The 17,581-nt window shown below is 39.7% G+C and overlaps 1 protein-coding gene across 1 annotated transcript in view; it reads left to right on the top strand.

Moving 5' to 3' along the window:
• Window positions 1-7: 7 nt before the first annotated feature.
• ARHGAP28 (Rho GTPase activating protein 28) overlaps window positions 8-17,581 on the top strand; it is a gene marked incomplete at its 5' end in the record, with an annotated part of 217,089 nt that continues 199,515 nt past the window's right edge. The window contains one exon of the mRNA XM_045290822.1: window positions 8-72. Coding sequence (XP_045146757.1) covers window positions 8-72 — 65 coding nt within the window. The remainder of the gene's footprint in view (window positions 73-17,581) is intronic.

The following is a 17,581-nucleotide window of genomic DNA, read 5'->3' as shown; positions in this document are numbered from 1 at the left end:
GGTGCTCACTGCCTTTCACTCGCGCTCCTCCGGCGCGCAGCCGCCCGGCGCCGCGGGACCCCAGGGCCGCAGGTAAGACCCCCACCCGGCGCTCGCTCGGCTTCCTTCCCGCCGCCGTGCCCTTGGCGTCCGTGCCGGATGCTGGTGTCAAGGTGGGGGCCCTGCACGAACTCCTGGACGAGTCTTTGTATCGCGCTCGGTCGGAAGTGGGGAGTCCGTGGAAGAGAAGCCTCAGTCGCTGGCCGGCGGAGCTAGCCGCCGACTTGTAGATTTGAGGAGACAGGCACTGTATTCCGCCCAATTCACCCCGAAAATCTGGGGAAACTTCTTTTTTAAATGATCTTCAATGAAGATGGAGCATTAGCCAAAAAATGAAAGACAATTAAAAAACCTTGTCCTAATCCCCTAGTGGGCTATGCAGAACTTCTTTACTAACTTCATGGGAAAACATAGATGGAGAAAAAGTAAAGTTCTATAGACTGAAAAACAAAACAATACAACAAAAAAAATCTAGATTATAAATATTTTCGGTTTTATAAACACATGTGCATGATTATTGTGTTACTGCTAATGTTGACTTTATGCATTCATTGCAAACACAATCTTTCATTTGGAGCAAAATCTCAGGATGTTCCTTTTAGATTTTATAAATCGGAACTATTTTAAATTACTGTTATCGATGTTTATCTACTAGATACTAGAGGTATCTACTAGATACACTGAGATTTTCATGAACTAAACCAAACGTGTTAAAAATCCCTAGGGAGATTCAGTGGGTGACACATTATTACAATAATAAGTGTAATGGTTTGGTATTTAGAAGTTTTATTTGCTTAAATGTGGATATTTTCTTGGCATTTAATTAGTACTTTTCTTTAAAGTGGACAATTTGAGTGGGTGCTTAATTTTCAGCCTATTTATTTTCAATCATTTCTGTTCTCTTACATTTTTATTTTTAGTTATGTGCCAATCAATGTGTTTCTTAGATTAATTGATAGAAAGCTTAATTGATAGATGATGACTTCAACAGATTGTGCCTTTATTCCGTGGACTGTATCCTTTGACTAGTAGCCATGAGAAGAGCCAATGGCATTGCATGAGATCTGTGTTAGGCTTGGCTAACAAAGAAAATATTGTTTCTTCCAAACAGAGTAGGCTGTGGGAAATCTACTTTTGATATAAAGACAATAAGAAAATAATATTTTGCTTCCGGTTATAAGAGATCGCCACTCTCTTCTTACAACTTGAAGGCTACTTGAAGACAAAACCTTGCATTTAATTTGTTGTGGGTTTTTGTTTTGTTTGTCCTAAACAGAGTCATCATCTATAATTAGTTGGATTGTGGAGTCAGTAATCTCTAAGAGCTAGGGAAATGCAAGCAACTTGATGGGAAGGTTTGTGCATTTTTGAAATGATTCTACTATAGCTGCCTGTCTCTTAACTCCCAGCAGCTGTCTCATAGTAGTAGCCAGATGCTGCCATTTGGCCCTATCAGAAACTACATCTGTTTTCAAGCAAACATTAGGGAGAAGTTCCATGAACTCAACCTGTGGCCTTGTAGAATAACTATGTGCGAGTTGCATGCTATGACCAGTGTTTCATCAGGCTGCTGCCAATTAGTCTTGCGCTGTTCTATCTTTGCATTTGGCATAACTGCCCTTGTCCTCTTCCTGGACCTTTGTACCTCCCACCCTGTGATGCACGAGATAGCTTCAGTGAACCCCTTGCAACTGAATAACAAGAAAATAACTAACTTCCTTGGTTCCCAGCACTAAAAGTCAGAAAAAAGCTTCCATAATTGCAAGAAGCCAGAGGACATCATTACGCACAGATCTGATGGTAGAAATAATCAGACCCAAGTTATTAACCTTTGACTCACTAACTACTGATCAATACTTCCTTTCAAGCGGAGGAGCAAGATCATATTGTGTTGCTTCTGAAAAACAGCACTCAAGTTTAAAGTCATGCCCTCTCTTTTAAATTCCTTTAAATATTTGTAACTCAATTTGTTGAGTCTTTACCAGTGTGATAGGAGAAAACATAAGCCAGAGTGTGTCTGACTTTCTTTAGCTCTTGTTTCAAAATCAAACCAAATCCATTTTGACTCATCCCTACTCGAGAGGATAGAGCAAAACTGCTCTTTAACATTTCTGAGACTGAAAATGTTTGTGCAACAGATGCTTCATCGTCCTCCTGAGAAACTGGTGGGTATGAATCACCAGGTAACAGCCCAATGCTTTGTAGTTAACAGCCCAGTGCTTAAGCCACTCTGCCACCAGCCGCCTCCTTTTAGTGCTTGATAGCATAGATTACGTTTGTTTGTTTTTGTAGTTTCCTAGGTCTTTTGCTTATGAAGATACTAGTATAATAGCCCTATCTCTCTTAGACTGTTTTGTCCAGTTTGCCCCATTATATCCAACAGTTGTGATGCTCAGCCACTAACAGAAAGGTTGGGGTTTAGAACTCACCACTGGAGACCTGCTTCCTTCAAGACTGCAGCAAGATAAGCCCTGTCTGTGGGGCAGTTCTATTTTGCCATGTGTCCTGTCTCTGCATTAGAAGTGATTTGATGGCACATAACAACAGTAACAGCAGCAATGATAGCTCAGGGGCTGAGAGCAGGTCTGGCACAGGGAATAGTAACTATTGGTTGAAAAAATTTTGTATCCCTAAAAGTTTACAAAGTAGCTAAGGTAAAATGGTTGTATTTTCAAAAGGAGAGCCCCGTTGATGGCTCCTTTATGTGCCCAGCAATACCCTAGGCTTTGGGCAATGTAGAGGATAAGTGCGACACCAGTCTTATCCCAAGAATGTAGTGATTTGGCTTTCAAGTCAACAGGATTTTTATAGAAAAAAAACTTGAATGAAATGCAATATTTCCAAATCAAGGCTTCTGATAAAAGCCTGGACTTGACAGCTCTTCTTGAGAAATCCAAGGATCCAGTCCCCCAGACCTCCTGCCACCCACCACTGGCTGCAGACTACAGGGACTCTGGAGCCCTCACACTGCAGCGGGATCGCCTTTGCTGTTTCTTTTGATGCTACACTTTTATATCACTAAAATAGGGAGCCCATGAAGTGTACTGTCAGTTACTCAGGAATGGGATCAGCTGGCCGGACCCTCCCTGTCTCCAGTTACTACAGTGTGGGCTTGGGTAGCTTTCTTCAACTGCTTAGACTATTGCCTGCCTCTAAGAAGGAAGCTTATTTGTGTGCTAACTCTATTATTATTGTCAACATTTTTAATCACAGTCGTTGTGGATATAAAGTGTAGTGTAATATATAGTTGAAGCTCGTGTCTGTGCCTAACGTGGAAAAACAGAGCAGGGATCAAGAGAACTGTGTCTTTCAAGGAAAATGGGCGTTTTGAAACTGAAATGGTCTGTTTTGAGTTTTGCTACAGCTTCCATCTCAGAATTTTAAAAGATTTAAGGGATCATTCCTTCAAATTCATTTTGTACAATCCTGCGTTGATGCACGGTCACATAGAGTCATAGTGCTGTGTATGAAACATAATGAATGCTAAAACATAATCCTAAATCATTTAGATACACTGACTTTGAGACGGAATTGCATGCACCTAAACGAGTCCAGATTGGGATAGACTGACAATAATTCCACCTCAGGTTTCGTTTGTTTTTCTAACCTTATGTATGACATAGTTAAATTAATATCTTGATCTCTAAGACACATATTACCCCTGCTCCAGCTCTTTCCTACACCGTGGAAAGCTCACTGTGCTAAAGATAGACATCTTGTCTGGAAAGAAAGGTAGTTAACCTTTTTTGTCCTTATCTTTTTGTCCCTTGATTTTGCATGGAGAAATATGCTGTAGCATTTAAAATAGTTTTATATTTCTTTCTCAGTCTTGGGGATTTTTCATTTGAGTTGCTCTAAGGGCTGTTTGTTCTTAGAGGTACACATGATCTGAATGAAAAAAAAATTTAAAACAATTATTTTGGTCTCACTTATTTTCAAGTGAATTTACTTAAAATTATTATAGCAGTAAAGCATATTTTCACCTTAAGTTTCTGGACTGATCGACAATGTAGGTTTATTCCCAACTAGAGAAAACAAGTCACCATATTCTGTTTTGACCTCTTAGTTGACTACCCTATATCCGTAATGGACGGAGTCCTATATGTCCGGTGCCTTTGAGATCATGGTTACACTTCAAACTATTGCAAAACTTATTGGTACAGTCAAGAGCCTCAGAGTCATAACTGTTTATTTGGAAAGAAGAAAAGTTATCCTTTCACAAACATGCGATGTCAGTATCTGTGTCTGTACATCTATATTTGGAGAAGTTAAAAGAAAATGAAAAATGTTCATTTCAGTTTAAACAAATAGCTGAGGATCATTTGATTTTTGAGAGACAATTTCTCTAGACCCTTATTTAGAATCAAGAAAGAAGTTCACACACACACACACACACACACACACACAATCATTTTATCTGCAAAATGAAAGGTAGTTCAAGAGAACGCTAAACATCTAGTTTTTCCAGAATATTCTAAGTTACATACAAATGACGATGTACAATATTTTTCTGAAGGTAAGGTATACAAAGACCAGGAGTGTGCTTGATGTTTATCTCATTATACTATAAACTTCCTGAGAGAGGACTGAAATAGAAAAGAGGAAGAGCTAACTCTTCCTCAGAAACAAATATAGGAGCTAACCAAGGTTATCCTTTGAATTCTGATCCCATCCACAACATTACGAGTTAAAGGGATACTCTTTTCTAATATCACAGTTGCTTTTTATAGTGATCATCATTTGATTAAAATGGATTCAGCCATGATTGAAAAATACTCCTTTATGTGGAAGAAAAGACTACAATTAGCAATTTTAGTAATTTATTTATGAGTATCTTTCTGAAATGAATTAATTTAGGAAAACTCTTACTTCAAAATGTTAATCCTTGTTGGATTGTGCATTGAGGAAGGTTTATGTGAGCCCCTCCTTACCACATACCAGAAAACAATAAGCATACTTTTCCTTGAAAATTTAGAAAGTGGGAATAGGATTCTTACAAGAGAATAAGGTATTTATAGACCAGTGCTTACGTATGGTTGAAACCAGAGTGAGGGGCTATGGTTTCTTTTTACAGCAGAGTCCCTGCTGAGTGTGAGGAACTCCATACACAGGGCTGTTGGAAAACATCTGGCCCTTTTCCTTTGATCCTGTCATTTGGCTAAACATTTGGCCAGTGGCTCTATCCATTTGGAACCTGCTCAGCTGATCCTGAGCTTTAAGTCACGTGTCCACAGAAATTCAGGGAATTTAGGCTACTGTGGAGCACCTTCTTGTGAGTAAAAATGTTGACGTTTGGGGAAATTTTATTTTAAACTCATTTAGACATGCACAGAGTCCCTATGTAACTTTCCCCCTGCTTTCTTAACTTTAAAAAATGTTGTGTAATTATGGTGCCATTATCAAATCTAAAATAATAATAATAAGATTGGTACAATACTGTTAAGTAAATGACAGGCTTTATTCTGATTTACCCGATTTTGCAACTAAGGCCTTGTTTTTTCTGTCCTAGATTTTAATCCAGATCTTAACTGAATTTACCTGTCAGGTCTTCAGAATCTTACAGTATGTGATCATGTGCCTGTGTCCTTGGTGATCTTGACTTTTATTTTTACATTTTTAGGATTAGTTCTTATTTTGTAGAAAAGAGTCTCTGCTCTTCTCATAGTCAGGTTGAAGTTTAGTTTATTTAGTGAAAACCCCACAGACAGGAGGTTAGGTCTATCTCAGTAAATCATATTATGGAGTACATGATGTTGATCTACCAGTACTGTTGATAACTTTAATCACCTGCTTACGAGCCGACCTGCCAGGTTGCTTGTTGTAACATTGCTGTTAGAATAAAGCCTGTCGTTTATTTAATAGTATTGTACCAGTCTTATTAATAAATACCTTGAAAGGGAGATACTTAAAGATAAGACAAATAACCTTTTCTCCCCACATGTACCTGTACCTTTTCTTTTATGATACATATATATATATATATATTAATTGCCAAACAGTTGAGCTGTATTTGTTGTATTTCAATAATTCTGCACTGTAACTCCGGTTGTCTTTTATATATATTTTTTGTCTTTTATAGTTAAGATAAATCTATACATATCTTAAGATTTTGTTGTCAACTCTGTACTTTTTACATCTGCAATATGTAGAGAAATTAATCCCCGTGAAGCTTCCTATTCAATATTCACTTATGGAAAAACAATTTAGAAAACAATCAGTGCATTCACCTTTATTCAAAGATCTATCAAGACATTTACCTTTTTCCAGGTATGTAGAGAGATCTGACAGATGTTTAAGACAATATTTTAAATGGCCAAGAGTTATAACTAATACATAGACATTTAATCTTTTTTCTGTTCACTTTCCCCTCAGCTTTACTCTGCTACTTAAAAAGATCTGGCAGGAGCCTTAAATTCACAGTGGTTAAGACTAAACACACATTTAAGTGGTTGGCGATATGAACACATTGAAAAGAATAAATATAGTCAGAGAAACAGGAAGATTTCTTTGGCAACAGTGTCTAGGGGAATTCTCACCTGCCTTTGAACCACCACTACTAACATTTGATAATTCATTATTACTTGTGATGTTGATCCTTTAAAAAAAAATCCCACTCTTTCTATTGAGGATTTACTATGTGTGAGAAAGTACATTAAGAATTTGACATTAATTATTTCATTCAAACCTTCACTCTCAGTTCCCTGCCAGCGAGTCATTTCCAACTCACAGAGCTGAGCCTGTGGATTTTCAAGAGTGTAAATCTTTACTGGAGTAGGAAACCTCTTCTTTCTTCCTTGGAGTGGCTAGTGGTTTTGAATTGCTGACCTTAAAGTTAGCAGACCAACATGTTACACACTACGCCACCAGAGCTCCTTGTTTAAAACTTTACATTGGTCTTATGAAGGAGGAAGAAACTGAAGGACAGAGAAACTAGCCCAAGATCACACAAGGTAGTGAGTGCTAAAGCTAGGGTGCCACTCCACCTTTTACTAGAACTTGTGCTTTTAGCATGTTATTTCAATCTTATGACATTAATTAGTTTATTAAGCTTTTAGGTTTTTTTCTCCTAGCTTAATTTGATAATAAATTTCTTAAGGGTCAGATTTGTTCTGCTGTATTCCCCTTTCACCTTCAGCCATCGTTGCTCATAGAGCAGATCTCACTGCCGTTGACTTGATTCTAACTCATAGCAATTCTACAGGGCAGAGGAAATTGCCCTTGTGAGTTTTGGAGATTGTAACACCTTATGGAAATAGAAAGCCTCATTTTTCTCCTCTCTAGTGGTTAGAAGTTTCGAACTGCTGACCTTCTGGTTAACAGTCCAACAAGTAACCCAATATGCCACCAGACACCAGGGCTCCTGTTACTCATGGAAGGTGTTTTGATCATTGTCATTCTGTAATTTCCTTTTGTGATCATTTCTATTCTGTTTTAATGGAGGAATAAGGATTAAATGAGTTAAATATAAATGAATATAAATACTTAATTTGAGAAATCTTGTAATCACTTAGAGGAAATTCAGTTAGTATGTTTTAAAAGTCATGTTCTTGCTCTTCATGCTCTAACAGATTCATATTTGTTAATAATCCAAGATATAACAATAGTTGAAACTAGATAAAATGTACTAAAGAAGGCATTCAAATTGACCAAGAAAATGAGATCCAAACTGTAGGAAATTTTTTTGTGATTTTCTTTGGGGGTGGGGTGGAGTAAAGCAATTTTAAAAATCATTTAATCCTAGGTTCATGTTTTTAGTATCCATTCTTAGAATTTTTATTTTAGTTTTGAGAATTGCTTCCTTTCAGTACTAAAATAGATTTCTGTGATTAAAGACACATTTCTTAGTCCCTTCCAGTATGATTTACAAAATAATAGTTATTTTGAGAAGAAACACTCTGAGAATTAAGAAAACCTTTATCTTTCCTGTCTCAAAATATGGTCAAGTTTCACAATGGAACTGAGCCAAACCCTAGAGATAGATTGTGGCGGTCAGTGTTTTTTGGGGGGTTGTTGCCAAATTCTGCTCATAAATTTACTCTGAGATAAGATAGACTGTGGAGATTCAGACCCCTTCAGTCGTACATCATCTCCCACAAGCCTGAGTACCAGCTGCCCTTATCACTAATGACTGTAGAGCCTTGGATGGCATAGAGCTAAAATGGTCTCCAGGAACTAATTTCCTTTTAGAAAATGCATCCTGAGCTCATGTTCTTCTGGGCATGAATCCTCTGGAAAGGTCAATCATCTGGTCGCCAGAGACTAGGTGCTTATGCTTTTAAAACAGGTATTCATTTAAATAAACCTTGGTTCTTGGGACATCAAAACAATAGAGATCAAACCTTCTTGTATTTATATATAAACAGTGCTCTGTACCTCTCAGCTCACCCCATGACTTTAAAAGCCTCTTCCCACTATTCTTAATCATCCAAAGAATTCAGGGTATTTTACTAATAGGCACTAAGTTTCATGAAAGACCAACCATGAATGAGAACTGCATGGAACAATCTCTGTAAGCAAAGTATGGGAGTGTGTCTTGCCTACAGGTTTACAGGGTCTAAGCCACTTAAGTTCTGCTGATCCTTCGCCACCTCCTCCAACCATCACAGTTCTCTTCCAGCCCCCCTCTCTCCTCCCTGGTCCCCACTTCCCCAGAGTATGATCTGATATATTCAGTAACAAGTCAACAGCAGCAAAGCATAAAGGAGGGAAAACGTGGCCCTAACTGGGGCATAGAACCAGAGAATCCGTGATTTAGATTATAGAATGCCATTTCCTTCGTTTCCTTTCAAACACTGTTATAACTACCATGAATGCTATCTTGCTAAGTGTAACTTGGAGAGTCTTAAAAACACACTTGCTGTGACTTTTCATTGGCACATTCAAAGAAAAACATTTGCTGACCTCAACAGTGTAAGGAATTAAAGGGGAAAAGGGCTGACTGCAAGTTTCCATAAATTCTGTTTTGAAAAACAGATTGCATGGCCCCTCTTATTTTTTTTAACATAGCACAATTTAAAATCCTCTCCCTCCTTACTTATAAAGCTCAGTGATTACAAGGTCAACTTGGTAACTGTTTTTTATAAAATCTGAACTATGCTTAGTTGCAGAAAGCTCTCTTGTAGAGCACTCCCACCCTTTTCAGTTGCTGGAACTATGTAATTGGAAAATGCAGGCCATGCTGTGCATATGCAAAGCTGTGTCATCCTCTGTGGAGCCACGAGTCAATACCAATTAAACAACATGCTTCATTGCTTAAAGAAGGCCAAGTGAAGCCGATTTCAATGATACCATCTTAACCAACCAGAAGCTAAAAAAGGGGCTTATCATGCTATTTAAAAAAATTAGCACCAATTCTCTTTAGAATTTCTGAAAGTGCTTTACTAAAAGTTCTCTGGAGAACTTTTAAGAGATATGTTAAAAAATTAGCTCTACTTAGTTAACCAAACTTTATTCTTTCTTCTATTATCTTCCCTTCTCCTCTCCTTGCCCTGACCGTGTCCAATCTAATTTATGACTACATTCATCTAATTAAGAACTCTTAAAATCCATAAAATCAAAATCATAATCTTGTAACTGCTTGCTTGTGTTGTTCCAGTTTAAGGAGAATCACGAGAAGGGATAGGGAGTAATTAAGTGTTCAAGTAGCAACGATGGAGGCTAGGGTGGGAGCAACTGATCCTGTTGGGAAATAGCAATGAAGTTGATGTGATTTGATGACTAAACATATACTGAAGACCAGGAAAATATGATGTGGGGATGTTATTAGCGGAAATTGGAGATTCTGGTGAAGGAGTGGATTCTGGATGGGAAATGACGAGTCAGTATCTGAACGCTTGAGTTTTAGTTAAGTATAGTTAGTTGGTCTAAACAGGCCCCACAGGAAGTTGGCTAAACAAGTTGGGAGGGAAATCACGGCTGAAAACGCAACACATTTATGGAAGGAGGGCTTGAGTGCTTCGGAAATATTCCAAACTACCGGGAATACCTCTTGAGATCTGTTCGGAATGAAGAGTGGATGTGTAGAGACAGCAGGAGACCAGAGGGACAGCCGAGGGGCCATCCCCATTAGGTAAGGACAGAGCATCGGGACCAGTGACAGAAGACACAAGGAGAGGAGCATGACAGAAGTCAAGCTATTAGTGATGGAATGAGTAGCCAGTCCCAACAAAGGTAGCCAAATGACTAACAAGGTAAAGGCCGAAAATCCTTCACTGGCTTTATCGTGTGAATATTTGTGAGGGTTTGATGGTGTTGTAGAGGAAGCCGATTTCTTGTGGGTTGAAAAGTGAGTATGAGGTAGAGTTGAAGCAACCAGTAAGAACTATTCCTTCTAAACACTTAGTTCATGGGGTGGCAAAGAGACATAAAAGGCAGCCCCAAGGGGAGTAAGGGGACTTTAAAAACTTATCAAAAGCTGAAAAATCTCCTCTCAGCCGTGTTCAGTTGGGTTCCCTAGTGAAGCAAAGCCAGTGATGAGTGCATTTGGATGTATACAGAACGAGATGGAAATCAAGAAATGATTTGCATAGTTGAAGAAGTAGATAAGTTCAGTTTGGTGCAACTACACAGGTCAGATATAAGCTGGAGGCTTCTAACTCGTATAGTTGCAGGAGCTGATGAACAGGAAGCAGGAAGGTGAAGCAGAAGATTCCAGGCTACTAGATGCAGAGTGGAATGAATCAGAGGTAGGCTCTGTGGATCACACATGTAGTCTCCTACGTAAACTCCGTTCACACTCTTTCTTTTTCCAATCGGATGACACTTTGTAATAGCACCTAAGTATTGTCAGGACAAGCTGATTGTGCCTTTTGTTCGCTGCTAAATGCCTTCCCTACCTTCAACATCAGAGAGCCTTGCAGTGAAGTGCTAGCATGCTTGCTCGATGAAGACCGTGCAGGTTGTACTAGGGCACAGTCATTGTTGGAGAGATTTGGTATATTAGAAACAGACGACTGCTTTTCTCTGAACATGCTGTGTTCATCTGTAGATGGGCCTTGGGGAAGAATGTTTCTATCAGAAGTTGTAGTAGGACAAAAGGAATTCAGCATGAGAAAGCAGTTTCTGGAATCACCGAAGTGGTACAGTTGGAAACTACAGAAAGGGTATGATAGCTTAGCGTCAACCTGGCTCTGTTAGGACTCCTGGTCATTTGTCAGTTAAAACCCCCCTCGTTACGGATCAGATAAAACGGAGTCATCCTCATAATGCTGCCAGGCACTCGTGGAAAGATTCTGGCGCACCACAATTGAAAGTAAGCCTCTGTGCGGTCTGCCCTAATCCTATTTAAACAGACTGTGTGAAGACGTCCCCCTTCGCATGCACCAGGAGCTTGCATATTTCTCATCCACCCCAGAGTCTTCGCGCTTCCGCCGAGAGCCCACCATAGTACCTGCTGACCTGTACCAATTGTGTAGTAACACTTGTTTGATTTCCGTAAAGTTTTCTTACTTGATTGATGTTTGGGGTAGAGTAGCCAGAATTATTGTCCAATTTTAACATATTCAATTATCCTAGGTAGAATTTGGTTTATTTCTATCAAGATACCTGAATCAGAAAAGCCTATCTATAAGATGCTTGCTTTTAAGGTGTTTTTGTTGTTGTTGTTGTTGTTGTTTTTAAAGTACAGCCTATCCGTAAGCAAGACAGGTTTTTGTTGTTGTTTTCAGATATTTGGAAATGTATAGCAATTACTAGGAATAGTAGTGCTGTGACTCTATTTTGTTAAAGAATAAAGACAACAGTTACGTGGCAGTAGTTGTAGCATTAGAACTTGCTTAGTGTAATACAAAAACAGTCCTGGTGGTGTGGTGGTTATGCACAGGGCAGCTAACCACAAAGTTGGCAGTTTGAAACCATTAGTCACTCCAAGGGAGAAAGATGAGGCTTTCTACTCCTGTTAACAGTTGCAGTATTGGAAACACACAAGGGCAGTTCTACCCTGCCCTGTAGGTTGTGAAGAGTCAGCACTGATTCAGTGGCAGTGAATTTGTTTTTTGTTTTTTTTGGGGTGATTAGAATCAAGCGTTGCCCAAAGCTGATTCCAAGGCAGTGGAGGTCAAACATATACTTATACTCCCCAGACTTTTTAATTTTTATTTATTTATTTATTTTTACCAATTTTGTCAATAGCCATCCCTTCCATGGCATTCTCTGCTTCTCCTCTGGGATTGATAATATGTTGTAATGCTTACACTGACCATACTTACAGTTTATTCAAGAGTAGCAGAGTGTAACCTGGGATCAGAATCAGGAAACATGTAAGCAAAGTCTAGAAGGTTCTTCAGAACTAGAAAGAAAGCACAACCCTTTTTTCTGTGCAGGACAGCTCTCGCAGTTTCTCTCAGTCATGTAAGCCGTCAGGCCCTGCTGTCGCCATGCCCCCTCCCTCTCAGTCATGCTCACCTCACCGTAACCTCCTAGGACCGGCTCTTCATCTCCCTTTGGCCTCCTTTGTGTTAGCTGATCCGGTCACAGCTAGTGTAGCAATTTTGTTCAGCTCTCCTAGCTGCATTCTGAGCAGCAGGTTTCTGCTGTCACCACCGATTCTGCCCCAGGGACACTCCCAGTCCTCACTCTATCTTCAGTGGTAGAGGCCTTGACCTGTGCTGTAGCTCCTTCAGGAGGGTCCTTACCTCCTGGCTTTCTGTTTCTTCTCTCTTCTTGACTCTTTTGTATCGTTTGCTTCTTTCTTCCTTCTGAAACCTCTGTAGGATTGACTGCGTTTGTAAGCAATTCAGTTTCAAGATCCTCCCAGCAGGACCCAAAATAACCAATCCCTTTGGTGGATCATAGCTACTTCATTCATTCACCTAGTCATCTTATTTATATAGCCTATGGTATATTTATCAAAAACTACACATTATGTAGAATAGATCAATCATTAGGCAGGTTGCAGCCCAGGGCAGAGAAAAAAATATCAAACATCAAATTGTTTACAGCTTACCTAAGAAATGTCAATCAACCCGATGAGCAAAAGTAATACACTCTCTGGGCTAGAAAACTAAGGCAATGGTAACTCGGGGGGTGGGGGGGGGGGCAAGGGGGAAAATCCCTTGGGATATTTTCCCAAAGAACTACTATTAAAAAAAAAGTCATATAAGGAACCAGTGGGTGGTGAAATACACCACCCAACCCATTAAAAGCCCAGTCTGTTGCTATGGAGTCAATTCTGGCTCATATTGACCCTACAGAATAGAATCTTCTTCTTTCTCATACTCTTACCTTTCCACCTCTCCTCAACCTCCCCTGCCACAACCCTAAGAAACGAATAATCCAGTTACTGTCTCCAGAGGCTCAACTGTCCGAGACTTCATATAAAGAAAAACAAGGTTGAAAATGTTTCCGGAAGCAGACTGCCACATAGTTCTCCCATGAAGCAACCAGTGGGCCCTGGGAGCAAGAGCTGAGCCCTTGCCTACCTGCCAGGCTCCGGGCTCCTCGGCTCGGCTCGACAGTGCTCCGCAGTCACTGTGGCCTTTGAAAGGTGAATCTTACTGATTTCATGTGCGCTAGATGTGCTGACTTAAGGTTAGCAGAAACATCATATTTTTACAAAAAGTAGACTTATGAGGAACATGTGAGCATGTTGTAGAATATTTTCTCCTTGTTTGTTAATAGTGCAATAAAAAACATACACACAATTTAAGGGAAATATCCATTTCACTATTTTCTCATAATTTCTGCTTTTGGGGAGGCTTTACTTTTTTGTTTTTGTGAGTGACCGGATCTCCAAACTGAGGCATGAATGAAGGAAATGGTCTCAGCAAGTTGACAGGGTATTCCCCCCTCTCAGAAACCACGCCCTCCCCCTTCCTCACCTCTACTGTGCTCACCTTAGCCCTGAGCTACTAGGGTGGAGGGAAAGTCTCTGCTGGGACTGAGTTTAAAGGCCTGTAGGGCTTCCGAAGCTACATCATGGACATACAGAAAACAAAACCCTTGCATCGAGCAGTCACTACCAAAAACGTTATACCTATGTATGGTCCAGTGCACAGTTCTCAGTTCCACGAATTCTGCCATTACGAACAAAGGTATAGAAAATATTAATCCCTCCAGGAATTTCCTTCACACTCTTATCTCCTTCAGCATCCCCTCCCGGGTTGGCGACCCCGTCTGGCTGCACTCAATCACCGTGGAAGAGGACTCCTTGTCTCTGGAAGTCATGAATGTGGGTTCACACAGGAGTTTTATGTTTTAATGTGTCTGCCTTCCTTGCTCAATGAATGGTTTTCACGGTTCAAACATGTTAGGTCATGATGTGCTGAAAGTGGTCCCATTGGGTCGTCTCACGGTTGGTGATTGGCCCACTGGAGTCCCGTTTTCCTTCTGCAGCCTCCCAGGTAGGGCTCACTTGATTTTTCACCACGGAGCTGTCAGCTTCAGGTTTGAAGTGTTTATCTTCCCAAAGCATGCGTTTTTACATTTCTAATGGCAACATTCCAGGTCTCCTTCAGAGAACAGAGGAGCGGTCACCAGGCTGGAAGTCATACATATTTCAGTGCACCTCATTCAGACGAGGGATTGGCAGAGTTTCTCTCTGTGAGGCCAGTTATTTGGGTTTTGCAGACATAGGCAATACATACACAAAGAGATGTGACTGTGCTTGAATAAAACTTTATTTACAGAAACAGGACCGAGTGTGGCCTGTGGAGCAGTTTGTGGACCCTTGATTTACACAGTTGACTATATTACCTACTCATGAATTTTATTATTGTTTTCTAGCAACCCTAGCCTCACAGAATATAGAGAATCAGTTCTCTAGAAGAGATTGTTTAAGGATATCTGTGGTTGTACCTGGTACATTTTAAGTGAGAATACCAAATCTCAGAGTTGTAATTTTCTTAAAGTCCCGAGTCAGGAGGAAGAGTTCAGACTATCTAAAATGTTCTAGTCTCTCACCAGTGTTATTCAGTTCAATTTGTCGTAATGAATCATACCACCTTATGTGGCATTTGGATGCACTGTTTTAGCTCACATATTTTAACAGAATAAAGAGAAGGATTGAGAAAGAAAAAGAAAATTAAATAGGAATTCAGGTGGTAGCATCTGAAACACTTTACCTAAGAAAGAATGAGAATTATATAGTTAGCAAATGAATTACTATAAAAAGTATATTGAATATTTTGTCCAAATAAGTTTTAACATTTAAAGTGTGTGAAAAGAAGCCATAATGAAATATATTTTTCTTAAATTAGAAAATAAAAACCTGTAGGCTCTCTACCATTCAGTTCATTTATGTATGTATTCTTATTTTATTTTTCAACCAGTGTGGGTACCTTTTCTTGAAAGTGCAGTGAAAGTTCAAAGCTAAGTAAGACAGCGTTCTTGTGTTGTTGAGGAGCCCAAGAGAGTTCAGAGCGATTCCTGGTTTAGCTTTGGAGCCTATGGAGTGGGAATAAAATAGTGAGAGTAGGATTTGAATTGGCCATGTGGCTATACCTCACAACGTGTGTAAAGTGGGCAGGGCTTTTCAGAAGAGGCCCACAGTCCAGCTTGGAAGTACTGAGGCATTGATGAAATAAGTAGTGATAAATTCTGTAGAAATAACGTAAGTATTTTTACAGTTTCAGATTTCTCATTGGAGGAGATATCAGAGATTCCAATTGTTCCACTCAAATTGGGAAATAAATCGATAAATGTACCTTACTTGGAGAGGATACCTATTAATAGCGAATGAATCAGAATCAATAAAAATTCTTTCATAACTCCTACAAACTAGTTTATCTATTGAGAGTTGTTTAGCTTAAGAATAATCACAAGCATATACTGGAATTCAAGTTTAACTTTTAGTGGAGACACACATAGCTGTGAGCCCCAATGACTCAAGCATTCTCTGTGTTTAATTTGGCTGTGGTTGGTCGGATGATGCAGTGGGGCATTGTGGATGGCGGCTCTCATGTGGGCCACCAAAGGAATACAGGACAGACAGACAGAGAAGACTTGGACTCAACCATAAGGAAACTTTGGCCACCACAGGCATTTTTGTAATTCCATGAAGGCAAGGATGTAACGAATAACCAAACATTTTGTGGTTATCCCAAACTTGCTCAGCTGCAGTTAAGCACCTGCCTAACAGTATTATAAAATGTACCCTATTTGTTTTGGGAAAGTGCTGGAAAAGATTTACTTATAGTGTTTCCACCTTCCTGAAATGATGCCACTCATTTGATAGAATTAGCCACATAGCCCGAGTGTGATTAGGCCACAAAGCAGCAAATATTCAATCAAACAATTTGTACATCAGAATTTACTCTGCATAATTGTTTTACATTCAGGATATTTTTACATTGATAATTATTATGGCTGCATTATGTACCTGTATGGTCACTTACAATATTACGGAAAGTTTATTCTCTAGTGCCTGGAGACTGACTTTGAACAAGTATCAGACAAGCTCAATATAAAAATAGCACATAATCCAAATAGAAATTAGCTGGAATCACTGTGGGTTAGAGGTTGTCTTTCTGTAGTGCCTCCCCGTCATCAGGATACCCCGGGGAACATGGCCGTGACGTACAACTGCTGTGGCTTCCACGTGTCTGCCTGATGTGCAAGACCAACCAGAAGAGAGGCGGGGCACCCTGGCCTCGAGAGAGAAGACTCACTTAATCGATAGAGACATTCTCACAAGTGAAAACGCTGACCATCAACCATGAACAAAGTTAGGGAACAGGAATATACCAAGTCTCAGTCCCTTTCCAGAGAAGGTAGGAGGGGATGGGAGCTTCTCAACACTGCACATTTTTCCTAATAGGAAAACAAAAAGAAGTAGTCGTTTTTGACCCTCACAACTAGACTGCATGATCTATTTTCTAGACTGGGATGTGTTTCTTTGTGCTTTCTCAGACGGTATATTATCTACGCATGATCTCCTCAGTCCCCAGGAGGGTTGTGTGCTGGGATGGAGAGGAAAATATTTGTTTATGCAAATGAACATTTCTGAGATTGAGGATTAACTCTTAATCCAACTCTGACCAATATGACTGTAACAACGGGAAGCAAAAATGTTTGAGCTAAAAATGGAACCGATCAAACACCCAGTCTTATTTATTTGTACATTTTCTCTTCAGGAGGCCATAGTCCCCTGAAAATATGGATTCAAAAAAGTTTAGCTAAAGTCATAAAAACCAAATTAGTCACAGACCTTAATATCATTCTCTTTTACAAAAATGCCTTTGTAGCACTCACTCACAAATCTCTGGACAGTATAGCCATTTCCTCTCACCTGGAATGTTATATGCCGCTTGGCTTCCACAAAACCAGTTCCATCAATCAGTTTATAGGGAATGAGGGCTCCAAGGACCCTTACAAAGTAGCCAGTCTTGTTTTTCAAATGAGGAGACTAATATCATTCTCTTTTACAAAAATGCCTTTGTAGCACTCACTCACAAATCTCTGGACAGTATAGCCATTTCCTCTCACCTGGAATGTTATATGCCGCTTGGCTTCCACAAAACCAGTTCCATCAATCAGTTTATAGGGAATGAGGGCTCCAAGGACCCTTACAAAGTAGCCAGTCTTGTTTTTCAAATGAGGAGACTAA

The sequence above is a fragment of the Echinops telfairi genome, unplaced genomic scaffold (assembly GCF_000313985.2).
Source record: "Echinops telfairi isolate 266 unplaced genomic scaffold, ASM31398v2 ScPeMD7_57;HRSCAF=196, whole genome shotgun sequence".
NCBI classification, from domain to species: Eukaryota; Metazoa; Chordata; class Mammalia; order Afrosoricida; family Tenrecidae; genus Echinops; species Echinops telfairi.
Note: the sequence above shows the minus strand (reverse complement) of the source record. Positions and strands in the feature narration are given on the sequence as shown.